The sequence below is a fragment of the Euprymna scolopes genome, chromosome 32, assembly GCF_053919585.1.
Source record: "Euprymna scolopes isolate OS-2025 chromosome 32, ASM5391958v1, whole genome shotgun sequence".
Classification (NCBI taxonomy): Eukaryota; Metazoa; Mollusca; class Cephalopoda; order Sepiida; family Sepiolidae; genus Euprymna; species Euprymna scolopes.
The window spans coordinates 51,913,163-51,928,910 of record NC_136513.1 but is presented as its reverse complement, the minus strand read 5'-3'; the positions used below and the strand labels follow the sequence as shown (position 1 = coordinate 51,928,910).

Genomic DNA, 15,748 nt, shown 5'->3' with positions numbered 1-15,748 from the left:
ACAAATAACCTCGCCAAATGTCTATTTTAAACAAACATTCGTCCACCACTTTTATAGTGCTCAAACCACTTATTTATAAACAAACAGCCTCGCATTTTTCAGCCAATTAAGTAGCTGGTGAGATTATTTACGACAGTGCTCTACCCAAAGAGGGGGGCTTAAAATATATTTGTAGTCATCGACATACAGTCCTGTTTCGTTGTATCACAACTCATCAGTGCTGCTAGACTAGCACCTCTCCCAAGTCGAAGATTGAATCTAGAACCACCGCGTTGATAGTCAGCAGTTCTACCGATCGACCCACAGGAGTGGTGGCACCTGTCATCCCTCTTTTAAAAGATGAAATCGCCCGATAGTTGAACACAAGATTCTAGCCAGACGGTCCACAGTTTCATAATTATATAGATAAAAAAAAAAGAAAAACACACTCTATGTTAAAAGATAAATCTTCTTGGCAAAAAAATGAACGGTTGTTATATGTTTGTTAACCACTGCCATATGCATATGCGATGGTCAAGGTCAAACTGATACGACCAAAAGCTATCCTGCTTGTCACCCTTCTCCTTCACTTGACTGCGGGCTTTCAACCCTAATTGATCCGATTAATTTGTTTTGTAAAATTAAATTTGGAGTTAATTATACTGCAGAAGTAAATAATTAGTTAATTATACTGCAGAAGTAAATAATTAGTTAATTATACTGCAGAAGTAAATAATTAGTCTATAATTTTTATTATTTGCATCGTTGGGTTATTTTTTTTCACAATGGTCTGACTGATGTAAACTCGGAGAGAGAGAGAGAGAATTTATTTATGGACTAGCACGGAAACCCAGCATTGCCCGGGTGGACATGTAGTTTGGTCTGCTATGCTAAGGATATTGAGAACTTTTATGAACACCCTCAAAAAAGAATAGAATCGCCCAAAAAAAGAACAATCCCATATATTTCTCCAGATCCCCCTTCCTAAAAAAATAAATAAATAAATAAATGAACGAAAACAAAATAGCAGCGAGTGCCCGTGCGACTGCAAAAAAAAAAAGAAGAAAAAAATTAGCCGCGAACCTGAAACACGAAAGAGGAAAAGAAGAGAAAAAAAGCTAACGGCGGCTTATGACATCATAATGCTGCAAAAATTACGTTTATAAACATACTTTCATGCATGACTTGCGAAAATCTCGACGCAAGAAATCGACCACCACAGAGTTAATCTTTTTTTCTATTTTTTACATATTATGCGTCCGATGCATTGCTCTTTCAGATAATACTGGTTTCGACCCGGTCGAATGCATCTGACAAAAGGTTTTAGCAGACATATGAACACACAAACACAAAGAAACTGACGTTTGAGATTTATTTAATAGACTAGCGAGGGGTACCCGGCATTGCCCGGGTGTTTTGAGGTGTGTGTGCTCGGGCGGGGGGTGTTAATCAAAACATAAGTATAAGCTAAGTAAATATTTTTTAAAAAAACACAAAAACAACTAACATAAGGCAAACGAACGATATTAAATGTAAAAATGGGAAAAACAAAAAGAGAAAACGCAAAACAGAATAATGAACGTTAAAACTTCATTAAAAAATCTGAAAAATAAAAAAAAAATTAAAAAATGGCTTAAATAACCCTGTTTCAATATTAAAATTTAAAAAATCGAAAAAAAAAAAAAAAGACATCTCAAACCACGATTCGAACCCAAAACCTTTAGATAATGAGGCCTCGCTCTAAGCAACTGAGCTAAGACGACGTCGACGAAATTGTGTTGATTTTTCAAATATTTAAAGTAAATCATGTTCCGAAGTCGTATGACGCATGCATAGAAGCGAACTTGTCATGAGAGGACGGTTTTTGCTGACCCATCCGTAGAAAACTGATGATTTTAGGGTGAAGAAATTAATGTTTGGGCCAATTTTTCGATATTTGTCGGGTGAAGGTTGGAAGTTTAAAATGATACCGATCTCGTGAAAATCCGTGACCTGTGTCGAAAGTTTTTGCGAGACATACAAACACACACATACATACAAACATACACACATTTTCGCTTTTATATATATAGATGTTGGCAACCTTTATGAGGTTCTTCTTGTAAGTAATTGATTCACTACCAACAACGTATCCTGTTGATTCTTACAACCTACGTTTTTTAGGTAGATAAAGGGTTGATATAAGGTGCTTCAATAAGTTTCCAGACTTTTTTTCGTATGGACACACATGAAATTCTAATCCCCTTTGAAGTAATCTCCTCCAGGTGCAATGCACTTGTACCATTCCAACGATTTCTGAAAGGCTCCATGGAAGTCCTCTTGTGTGAGCGTGTCAATGACTATTATCACAGCCTCTTTCATCTCCTCAATTGTCCCTAAACGACAGGAATTGTCTTGATACCCATCTTTATCAAACAGTCTGTGACAAGGATGGAGTTGTGGACTGATGCATTTGCGTAAATCATCCACATCTTCAGTTCCCACACTGACATCAAACTGTGCACTTATTGTTTCTATAGGCACATGATTGTCCTTATCCATCAAATTCTATATTTAGCCAATCAACTCTGGTGTTCTGAATTCATTACTTCTATACTTCTCATCATCCCTCACAGACTCCCTGCCTTCCTTGAATCTCTTATGCCACTCAAAATCGATGCTCGATTCATGCAAGATGATCCAAAAGCAGTCTGAAGCATACCATACGTTTCTGTGGCATTTTTTCCCAAGTTTAAAACAGAATTTTATTGCTTTTCGTTTTTCTAAACTGTCCTCACATCCAGATTGCATTTCTGAAATTCACCAGCTGTGACAATCAGGCTTTAGTAGGGTGTATTCCAATTCCTGCTGTAACTGTTCATTTGAACCTGAAATCATAAAAACATAAGATGTATAGCAATAACATACTTAATTTTTAAGAGTCTACAACAATTTTAAATGCCTGTACAAAAAAAGTCTGGAAACTTATTGAAGACTCCTCATATCTACGAGCATCAGCATTCTTAGTTCGGTTCTTGTCCAGAATTCCCCCCACAACAAAAATAAAGAAAGTTTTGTATGATGTATGTACCCATGACAAAACAAAAATATCAAATTCCAAAAAGCACATAAATCGATCAAGTAGTTTTATTTTTAAATAAGAAAATCAAATTTTATGAGTATCAGGAGTGAATTTCTCAGCTGCCATTTTGAAATAAATGTCAAGAAAGAAAGGGAGATGACTCAACAATAATTCATACTTAATAGAATTATGCTGTAATGCTTTACAAATTCCCATTAATTGCTTAAAATGATTTTCTTTATAAAAATAAAACTACTTGATCAATATCAGTGATTTTTGGAATATGATATTTTCATTTTATCACAAGCACATACTTCATACATATTTTATTTTAAATTTTGTTTAATACAGAGGGAATTTGCGACAAGGTCTCCTGTCCAAGAGGAAACTCAAATTGTGGCACTACCGCCTCCCCGGGAGGGTTACTTGGTTGTGGAACGTCTGGGGAACCCAACCAGCTGCCCGGGGAATAAACGATATCCAACGATATCTAAACGATAGACACATGCTGGAAACATCAACGAAAACGGGTCGATATGTCGTCGGCTATAACTGTCTGGCATGGGTCGTATCTTGTGTGGTCATTGCAGGCATCTTCCCATCGTCAGCATTAATGGTCTGCTGAAATCGAATACTTGTAGAAAAATAGCGACAAATGCATTTTTATAAAAATATAATTTATTTAACAGTTAACAAGTAGGAAGCATATTTTAGTCGACCCATTGCGTGCACATCCTCCACGTATGGGGTGCAAACCTCAACTGTTTTTACAACAATGAAATTATATTTAATTCTCTCTATCTTCATTGAAAAAGAAAGAAGGGGAGTGAAAGAAAGAAATAGAGAAGGAAAGAGAGAGAGAGAGAGAGAGAAAAATATGCGTTTCATACAATGCTTTGTTTTTCAACTTCAGATATCCGCGTGTACGTCTGACCTTTCTTGAATGATTTTGACACCGCTAAAAGTTTCATAACACCTGTCATTCATCGTGTACTGACAGTTTTAACCTTTAAGAAAAATGTGTCCGTACTGCCATATGTGTGTATGTGTTTTTGCCTCCACATAAGTGCAGGCCAAGTTAGGCACAAGGTTCATTAATATAGAGGCCGTTAGCTCCCACAAAAAGGGCTAGCCATTGTGCCATAAAATGTCTTAGCAATCGTTTTTCCGCCAAAAAATTCATTACCAGTTGTGATTAATGATTGTATTATTCAAGGAGTAGTGATTGCAAGGGGAGACAACTCATGCTTTAGTGTTTATTTTCCCAATACTCATACTCACCAGAAAATCAGCATTTACTACAAGCGTTGACATTCATGCAGTTTGCTATTGATATAGTTCCATCATCAGAGAGCATTACTTACCATTCCGCAGAATTTTTAAAGCGAGGAGGAACTGGCAGAGATAAAGTTGCTTTGATAATATTTCCTGCAAGTTTTCTTGGCCTTCTACGGAAAAACCCTTGAAAAAAGAAAAAGAATGGTAGATGTTATTCTAGTAATATTTAGATTGCTTGATTTGTTTAATGGCATATCAACTCTTTCGGCGCTGATTATTTATTGTTTCTTTTGTTTTTTTACTCACGTTCACCCCTAACAAGGCATATCTCCACTTGGACGTAAGGGGCTACTATTTGGGACTATGCCTAGGAAAAATTAACAAGATGTTGGTTTACATTACATTTAAATTTTTGCATATCAGTACAGTCAGGGAAGCAGGTAGCAGGAAGGGAATTCCAAAATCTCGTTGAAAGAAACTATTAGAGCAGAAAGCTTTCTGGCATTTAGGGACCTCAACAGTGAAGAGGTGTGATTTTGTTGCTAAGCGGGTTTGTTGGGATTATGTACATCAAGGGCATGCAAGTGCAACGAGTTCATCATCAAAATATTTGTAAAAAAGGCACAGCGATGCAACATTGCGGTGATGGGACAGGGTTGGAGCTTAGTTGACAAAGTGGGACCTATTAGATTGGAAACTCTTTGTTTTACCCTATCCAAGAGGGAGAGGCTAGTGGTAGATGCAGCAGTCCATATGTGGCAACAATACGCCATGCATGGGCGAATGGTGACCTTATAGACATACAGGATACTATCAGGTGTGAGTAGTTTTCTAGCTCGATAGAGGGTACCCATCTTCTTTGCAGCAGCCTTCGCAATGTCCTTAATGTATTTGTTCCAGTTCATATTGCCCATGAGGAGTTTGAAAGAAGAATTTTCAGGTAGGGTGTTATTTGTCACGGATATTGGTGGTTGGAGAAACGTAATTGTTAAAGGAGAGCAGCTTAGTCTTACTAGCATTAAATGTTACCATCTATTTGTGACCCCATTTCACTACGGTCCGGAGGTCATTTTCTAACAATTCTGCCATTGTTTTAGATTTGCGTACATCCGTTCTTCCCGTATATATGTTATAAAGCATCTCGGCCACAATATTATCAGGGAAGTCCGTTTATGAATATCAGGGATAATAGTGATCCAAGAATTGACTCTCGTTATGCTACTTGGATGGTCCTATTGTCTAGGAAGGATCTAATTACATTGAGTATATGTCCAGTTATACCGTATGATTTAATTTTCATTAGCAGCCTTTCGTGCCAGACTTTGTCAAAGGCCTTGGATATATTAAGAGCCACAACTATATCTATTAAAATTTTTTAAAGATATTATTATTACGACTCTGCTATCTCCACGGGGAACTGTAGAGATATGATCGCAACGATAATAAAAAAAAAAAAAAAAAATTTTCGGGATTAAAACGTAAATAAATAAATACAGGAAGGGATTATCCAAATTCTTCAGAGACAACGGTAAAACATAAGACAGAAAAACACAACTGAAATAACAAACAAAAGGCCGATGGGAATTATGGATGTAAATTTATTTATAACAACACAAAAATAAATAAATAAAAATGCAATTATTTTGATAATTTAAAAGAAGTGTTGCATGAAAGAAAATAAATTGTCTTGATCGAGAGAGAATGTTCAAGAAAAATGCCAGATCTCAATACGACATTTTCATACTGGTTATTGTCTGCTCAGTTCAAACAAAGAGAGAGTAAGGAAGAGAGAGAGATTTTGCTTCACTCACTGTCTTAGTGACTTTCCTTCGTTCTTCTTCTTCCTATCCGATTTCCTTAAAAAAAAATTAGCTCCAAATATATCAAATAGACTCCTTTTCCAATGTTTATGAAGAGCACCTCCTCATCTTTTATCCACCGCAGTATTACTGCTAATCATATCTGTTCCCAGTGTCGCCGTTGTCGGCTGCTTCCCTCAGCAGCGAGGAGCAGACTGTCTCTTTTGTCCTTCCTAAGCGTGCAAGTTAAAACGCCCCCCTCTCTCTATATATATATTTTCACCTCCCCCTCTCTATACAGCCTGCCAGCGTTTGCTAGCTGGTTTCTTTCTTTCTTTTTTTTTCTTTCTTTCTCCTCTACTGTCAGCGCTCATTAGCTATTCTTTCTTTTCTTTTTCTCTTTTTTTTGACCACTCTCTATATATCTCTTCATATCCTCTCTCGCTGTGATTGTTTTCTTGTTTTTTTTTCTTACTGAACGCAGACGACAGTACAATTGATGAAAATAAAACAAAAACAAACAAACTCCTATTCTCTCTTGATTTCGAACAACAGAAAAGAATAATTAATTACATTTTTTTTACTAAAAATGTAACATTATTTACTTATATGAATATTATATTTATAAAAATTTTAAAAATATTATTTATTGATACGAAAATTATATGAATATCAGATCTATAAAAATTTGAAAAATATTATTTATTGATACGAAAATTATATTTATTAAAAATTTTCAAAAAGATATTATTTATTCATACAAATATTAGATTCATTAAAAAATTTTAAAGATATTTATTTATTTATTTATACGAATATTATATTTATTAAAAAATTTTGAAATTATTATTTATTTATACGAATACTACAGTGAAGGAGTGGAACTTTGCTGCTTGTAAGAGAATACATTTACGTTGGGAGGGGAGGCAGGGGTACAATCCCAGTAAGTTTATTGGAGCACAATCCATAGAAGTACTTGTCAAGCAAGCATAGGGGTGCTTACTTGTACCCTTTCTTACAGAGACTTATGATTGGAGCATCAGCCAATGTGTGACAATAATACTGCAAGTGTGGACAACCATATAGAGGACAAAGTAACGTGTCATTAAACCTGCTCTGATAACAGTTAAAATTATTACATTAATTGGAAAGGGAAGAAATAAATACTTACGCCATCTGCCATCACAAAATGCACACCTTTGCCGTCAGTATTATCTTTAACAAAATCATGAAATGCCTCTTGATTGTCTGGTTTAAAAACATCGCCATCACCTTGTAGACCACCTACACCTAAGCAAAAAAAAATGTTCATAGACATGTAGTCACTTTGCAAGCGTATCAATTTGATTGGCTAGTTGTTTAGCCCATGTGATACAATGAAAGCCATATAAAACTATTAGGAGGACATAAATTAAATAAACTTTTACTTTAACAGTTATTGGCACCCTTTTTGATTTTAGAATGGTGTTGCACTTTTGGAAACCTGCCCAACCCAGCCCTATTCTGTGTTTCAATGGCGTCTCATGATCAAGACACACATAGTAGTATAATTAACAAAAAAAATGTTATAGAAGTACACGTCATGATTCTGGGGTCATAACTGCTATTGTTGTATAGCTGGGTGGTACATAAACAGGGTCTATGTAACTGATGTCTCTTTAATTTTGTGATATATACAGTGTATGACTAGTGGTTAAAATGTTCTCCTATTGTTGTGTGTATGGGTGTGGGTGTTTCACATATAACAAAACAGTTCATTAGCATTCAGTCTGTATAGCGTATGGGCAAAGAACATTCGTCTCTCCATTGTGTCCTTTCTCATTATTTAAGTTCAGAAACCAAATGACAATTGGTTATATATTTAATATAACTTTATTCTTGACTTCCCATCGGAGCTGCAAGGTGTCATAATTTTCTACATTATGTTAATGTCGCATTACTCCCTCTTCCTAAACGCGGGGATGATATCTTTTGTGTTAACTTATCCGACTTTTCCCGTCTGACTCAAAACTCTGATTATGTGTATCTCTCTCATTACGTCATGTCACATTAATATCACATGATGTCATAGTTCATGTTCTAACATTTTTGTTTGTTTCAACATTCCTACGTTAACAATCCTGATACATATTTTCTACCATAATATTTTTATCCAAAAAAAAAATTTCATCTTGATACATATTTTCTACCATAATATTTTTATCCAAAAAAAAAATTTCATCTTGATACATATTTTCTACCATAATATTTTTATCCAAAAAAAAAATTTCATCTTGATACATATTTTCTACCGTAATATTTTTATCCAAAAAAAAAATTTCATCTTGATACATATTTTCTACCATAATATTTTTATCCAAAAAAAAAATTTCATCTTGATACATATTTTCTACCGTAATATTTTTATCCAAAAAAAAAATTTCATCTTGATACATATTTTCTACCGTAATATTTTTATCCAAAAAATAAATTTCATCTTGATACATATTTTCTACCGTAATATTTTTATCCAAAAAAAAAAATTTCATCTTGATACATATTTTCTACCGTAATATTTTTATCCAAAAAAAAAAATTTCATCTTGATACATATTTTCTACCGTAATATTTTTATCCAAAAAAAAAAATTTCATCTTGATACATATTTTCTACCGTAATATTTTTATCCAAAAAAAAAAATTTCATCTTGATACATATTTTCTACCGTAATATTTTTATCCAAAAAAAAAAATTTCATCTTGATACATATTTTCTACCGTAATATTTTTATCCAAAAAAAAAAATTTCATCTTGATACATATTTTCTACCGTAATATTTTTATCCAAAAAAAAAAATTTCATCTTGATACATATTTTCTACCGTAATATTTTTATCCAAAAAAAAAAATTTCATCTTGATACATATTTTCTACCGTAATATTTTTATCCAAAAAAAAAATTTCATCTTGATACATATTTTCTACCGTAATATTTTTATCCAAAAAAAAAAAATTTCATCTTGATACATATTTTCTACCGTAATATTTTTATCCAAAAAAAAAAAATTTCATCTTGATACATATTTTCTACCGTAATATTTTTATCCAAAAAAAAAAAATTTCATCTTGATACATATTTTCTACCGTAATATTCTTATCCAAAAAAAAAAAATTTCATCTTGATACATATTTTCTACCATAATATTTTTATCCAAAAAAAAAATTTCATCTTGATACATATTTTCTACCATAATATTTTTATCCAAAAAAAAAATTTCATCTTGATACATATTTTCTACCATAATATTTTTATCCAAAAAAAAAAAATTTCATCTTGATACATATTTTCTACCATAATATTTTTATCCAAAAAAAAAAAATTTCATCTTGATACATATTTTCTACCATAATATTTTTATCCAAAAAAAAAATTTCATCTTGATACATATTTTCTACCATAATATTTTTATCCAAAAAAAAAATTTCATCTTGATACATATTTTCTACCATAATATTTTTATCCAAAAAAAAAATTTCATCTTGATACATATTTTCTACCGTAATATTTTTATCCAAAAAAAAAATTTCATCTTGATACATATTTTCTACCGTAATATTTTTATCCAAAAAAAAAAAATTTCATCTTGATACATATTTTCTACCGTAATATTCTTATCCAAAAAAAAAAAATTTCATCTTGATACATATTTTCTACCATAATATTTTTATCCAAAAAAAAAATTTCATCTTGATACATATTTTCTACCGTAATATTTTTTTCCAAAAAAAAAATTTCATCTTGATACATATTTTCTACCGTAATATTTTTATCCAAAAAAAAAAAATTTCATCTTGATACATATTTTCTACCGTAATATTTTTATCCAAAAAAAAAAATTTCATCTTGATACATATTTTCTACCGTAATATTTTTATCCAAAAAAAAAATTTCATCTTGATACATATTTTCTACCGTAATATTTTTATCCAAAAAAAAAAAATTTCATCTTGATACATATTTTCTACCGTAATATTTTTATCCAAAAAAAAAAAATTTCATCTTGATACATATTTTCTACTGTAATATTTTTATCCAAAAAAAAAAAATTTCATCTTGATACATATTTTCTACCGTAATATTTTTATCCAAAAAAAAAAAATTTCATCTTGATACATATTTTCTACCGTAATATTTTTATCCAAAAAAAAAAAATTTCATCTTGATACATATTTTCTACCGTAATATTTTTATCCAAAAAAAAAAAATTTCATCTTGATACATATTTTCTACCGTAATATTTTTATCCAAAAAAAAAAAATTTCATCTTGATACATATTTTCTACCGTAATATTTTTATCCAAAAAAAAAATTTCATCTTGATACATATTTTCTACCGTAATATTTTTATCCAAAAAAAAAAATTTCATCTTGATACATATTTTCTACCGTAATATTTTTTTCCAAAAAAAAAATTTCATCTTGATACATATTTTCTACCGTAATATTTTTATCCAAAAAAAAAATTTCATCTTGATACATATTTTCTTCCGTAATATTTTTATCCAAAAAAAAAATTTCATCTTGATACATATTTTCTAGACATCAAAAACAATCATCATAATTGTTCAGATTACTTGGCATCCACCATTTTTTTTTTTTTTTTTTTTTTTTTTTTACCCCAAACAAGGCACATTGCCACTTTGGTGTAGGGGGCTATTATCAGGGGCAGCAACTACTGGGGCACTATGTTGGGATTTGGGCAGTAAGATATCCGTTCACATTACCCTTGAACTTCTGCATGTCAGTACAGTTAGGGAAACAGGAACCTGGAATGGAATTTCAAAGTCTAGCGGTTCTGGGGAAGAAACTACTGGAGTAGAAAGATCTTTTACATCTAGGAATCTCTACTGTGTGGGGGTGGGATTTAGCTGCCTGTCGGGTTTGTCGAGGGTGTCTACGTCGTGCGGGCACAAGTGTCTGCAGTTCGTCAGAGCATTCACCATTAAAATACTTGTAGAACAGGCAGAGGGATGCAACGTTTCGTCGATGGGACAGAGGCTGAAGCTTAGATGCCAGTTCAGGGCCTATCAGATTGGCGACTCTCTTTTGAACCTTGTCAAGGAGCGAGAGACTAGTAGCAGATGCACCAGCCCAAATGTGACAAGAATACATTCTATAAATTACTACATTTTATTATTTTATAATTGGAATCCTTTCAGATAAGTAATTCGTATATTTATTGATTTATTTGCAGACTGTTATCGTCATCTTCAGAGTTGTTGTTCCACCGCGTTTTGGTTGGCCGACTATTCCTCTGGCCTTTGTCAGATGATTAACCGCGACAGGATAGAAATGCTTAGTCTCTTAACTGTATCCTCAGTAATGTCGTCTCCCCACATTTTGGCTAACTAATCCTCTGGCTGGCTTTGGGTAGAATTTAAACCGCTATCTTCAAACAATACTCTCCTGGAACCATAGAAATTCAATGCCTCTATCTATTGCGCCATGATCAAGGTTGGATTTTTGGGTCTTATAAATCCAAGAATAACTACGGTACCAGGTGAGCATTTTATGAAAATAGCAATTTCAATCTTACTCAAAGTTCACCAGAAGATTAGTTGGTCAAAACGTATTGAAATGACAACAACTATGGAAGGCAGTAATTACTGAGGATTCAGTTAAGAAACTCAGCATCCCTATCCCATCGTGGTTAACCACCTGACGAAAGCCAAAAGGAATAGTTGACCGAAACGTCATGAAAAAAAAAACTATGAAGACAAGGATAACAGTCCACAAATAAATAAATATACATGTTAGATGTAACTATATTTATTGTTTCTGGGTAAGTTTACTATTCCTGAAACAGGTATATCATGATTTACAAAGCAAACACTTTAATTTTAATGTATTCCTTCCAAAAATGACTCAGCATTTTCTTTATTTAATGTTTCTGATGATGCTCTTCAAACTCGGAAGGGTAGTAAGGGGCAAAAACCACCACCCTCCCGAAAAAAAAAAGATGGTTTTAGTAGTGAAGGCTCTGTCTGTGCCTAAATCTAAATGCAGATTCCATGAACAAAGCTTCTTTCCCAGAACTGCTCATCTGTAGAACACCCTCTGCTAGCCTGCTTCCCAGTTGAATACAACATGGTAGCCTTCAAATCCAATATAAACAAATTCTTGTTGCTCTGTCCGCATGAATAATCAAATCCTACCCAATTTACACGATTAACGATTACTGAACTATTTTACATTCATTAACCCTTATTCTTGAGTGACTTTCGAGCCTTGATACGTGGTGAATCCCCCCCCAAAAAAAACATCCGTAGTTTTGTTTGGATGGTTTCAGTATAGCTTTGAATAGGAGCAATAAATGTAAGATTACAGTATTATGTGTGTTAAGTGGCATATAGCAATCAAAAAGTGCTCAATATCCTAGCTAGAGTATGTGTGTTTAAATGTTGCATTACCTAAAGAAAGAACTTCTGTCTTTTGTTAAATATGTGTTGCCTAGGGAACCACAATACAGTATTATATTTCATAAGTGGTATAAGTTGATCCAAAAGTGCTCAATATCCTAGGTAGAACAGATGTGTTTACTCAGTGTTGCCTGGAAGTGCTCAGTATCCTAGCTAGAGCAATCCTATGTAGATATTGACACACATCAACACAATAAAACCTCAGTTATTTACAAGATAAGCCAGATAGAAGAATTGGTCCACCCGAATTATATTTCAATGGAGTTCATTTTTTCTTCTGTAGCATGTCTGGCATGTGTTCTTCTTTCTATTATTACTGAAGAGATCCTGGGCAACCGACCAGACAGACAGCTAATGATTGGGTGTGTTTTCCAGTTTAACACTGCCCGAGCATTCTTGTGTAAGTTCCATCTAACTTACTTCCAATCAATTTCCTGTTAATCTTTAATTGTGCATCGGAAGGATACTATAATACTTAGTTTGCTGCACCTTATCATAACAAAGATTCATGCAAAATTTCAGCCAGATCAGCCAAATAGTTTAAGAAAAACTGAGAGTAAATGTGGTATTATGGTGACTAGTTTATATTAATTTCTTACTGTGCATCAAGCGGATACCATAATGCTTTGTAGCCTGGTGGGGGATGCCCTTTTCTCTTCCCTGCAACCTCTCTCCCACAGAAGGGACGTTGCGAGCATGTCATTATTTTATCATTATTTCTATGGGAAGTGCTTATCTGAGCTCCAATCTCTGGTCCCCCCCTCGCCAATCTTTCACGATAAACACCTGTCTAGCTGAAACCACTGTCAGTAATTTTCCCCACTCTTTATCTGTGCCTAAATCAAGATGTAGATTCCTTGAACAAAGCTTATTTCTTAGAAGTGCACGCCTGTGGAATTCTCTTCCGTTTGCCTGTTTCCCACCTGACTACAACTTGGATGTCTTCAAGTCCAACATAAACAAATTCCTGATAACCCCCCCCCCTTAAGTAAGACACTTTATCAGATCTCCATTACTAACGATTACAATGATATTATCCCATTGATTACTGTACACACAATAGCCCCTATCCCGAGTGGCCTTCAGCCCTTGATAAGTGGTGACTTCCATGTAAAAAAAAAAATGCTTTGTTTACCATACCTACAAAAATCCATATGAAATTTTAGCCAGATCGGACCAGCAATTTCTGAGAAAAAGTGGAGCGAACAGATAGATTAAGAGAAATATAAGATGCATACCATAATGAGGTTCGAACATTTCACCCGGTCCAGCAAAGAACTGTTCTAATTTGAAGTCGTTTGATTCATGTAGAGTCATGCCAAAACCTTTAGCATCACCTTTTCGGCGCCAGAGAACATATTCACTGAAACCACCAGGTCCCGCACAGATGTCAGCAAAATAAAGCAAGTTATGTGGCGTTAAAATTGTTTTCTGAAATAGAATTAAAATAAAATAAAAAATGATAATCTTGCATTGATGCTTATGAAGGTTTAAAGCTACTGAAGGATAAACGTTAGTAAGATGGATAGATTATTAGTTGAATGCTGAAGAATATTATGAGAGGACTGAAGTAATCCCGTACTTACCAAGTGACTTTCTGTCTTGAAAGTTGTCTAAACTTAATGGTATAGCCTAATCTAACAACTTCAATAAAAACGTGGGTCAACACATAAGAATATCTGAAAACTGATTATTTTCATTAAAATATGTTTATTTACTATCGCTTGCCAGGAGAGCGACTTGATGTATCCATATTATGGGGACATTTCTGGAACAGTTGTTATATCCTGTGCAAGAAAATCAGCTCTCCAAGTGCTAAACACAATAGACCCGTCACTTACATCAACAGGTTGATATGAAATCTTTTATTTCTTTCACTGGTCTTTTCTTGGAGTTCTTGGTGTCATTAGTAACAGGATTTTCATTGTCATTAATTCTCTCCTGAGAATTAATTATCTGGACTGAGACTTTTCATGCTAGAATTGTACATTGTATAAAATAAGCAAAGATCACATATTTTTATAAAAACATAAATTTATTTTAATTTTGAAGGAGCATTTTAAAAACTCAAAACACTGAACTGGCATGATTTGTCTGTTGTCGATAAAGATCAGGTACTGACTTTTTGCAACTCACTCAAAAAGAGTCTGAATCCCAATTTCAACTGAATTACAAACTTCCCTTGTGGTGAGAAACAAGAGAGAGAGGATAGAGACAGACAATGATGCCTCTGTTCAATCTCAAGAAACAATGGATATCCCCTGTAAGAGTAACTGCACATGTAATTGGGAGGCAGGGTTGTACAAGCACCAACCACACCTCTCCTGAATCGGCACTGCTTGAGTCCAGTGGCAAGAAGTGCTAGACAACTGGAAACAATGCCAAGATAAACAGAGATCACATACAGTACTTGATCACCCATTTTAGTATGGACCAGGTTCAACGTTGCTAAACTTTGGTGATCTAACAAGAATCGATGTGTCAACATGAATCACGCCATATATAGAAACAGAGCAACACATATTAAAAACAAAGAAACTCAGATGACAAGTTACTTTTGATTTTTAAACAGAAAATAAACATCTGCCAGTTTCAAGGGGGGGGGGGTAGCTGTAGTGAAAAGAAGAGATTATTCCTCGCTAGATTTATAAGTTGATTTTGTATGCTGTCAAGTCAATCAAAGAAACTTTGAGCGGCACCCCTTGAAGTGTGGCAATAGTACTCCATATCTGCACACACACACACACACATATCAATCTACTTTGATTGAAAATATGCTCTGAAATCACCATGTTTTTATAACATTTTTTTTTTCAACCTCAAAAGGACAAGGAATGTTTTTAAATGTGGGAATTTCTAGCTCCTCCCCAAAAAAGGTTACTTATCAGTGCCACATATGTTTATTTACAGATTATTTTCGTTATATATTTTTTTTACAATAAATTAAATATGTTTATTTACAGAAATGATTCATACTCTAAGTAAAAATAATTTTTTTTTACAATGTAATAAATTAAAATAAATAAATGAAGAAAATAAAAAATATGGATTTTCACATATAATATATTAAATAAAATAATCTATATACCTAGAAAAGTGAGACTGTGTGTGATAACACTTCTCAACCTATATACTCAACAAACGTTTGATGTACGGACTTGAAATTTGCTATAT

The 15,748-nt window shown here is 33.4% G+C and overlaps 1 protein-coding gene across 1 annotated transcript in view; it reads right to left on the bottom strand.

The window, feature by feature from the left end:
• The window catches only part of LOC145256354 (cap-specific mRNA (nucleoside-2'-O-)-methyltransferase 1-like), a 121,658-nt gene that overhangs the window by 39,866 nt on the left and 66,044 nt on the right, over positions 1 to 15,748 (bottom strand). The window contains exons 8-10 of the mRNA XM_080115172.1: positions 13,813 to 14,005; positions 7,289 to 7,407; positions 4,405 to 4,501 (exon numbers count right to left, since the gene is read on the bottom strand). Of these exons, the coding sequence (XP_079971298.1) occupies positions 4,405 to 4,501; positions 7,289 to 7,407; positions 13,813 to 14,005 (409 nt within the window). The remainder of the gene's footprint in view (positions 1 to 4,404; positions 4,502 to 7,288; positions 7,408 to 13,812; positions 14,006 to 15,748) is intronic.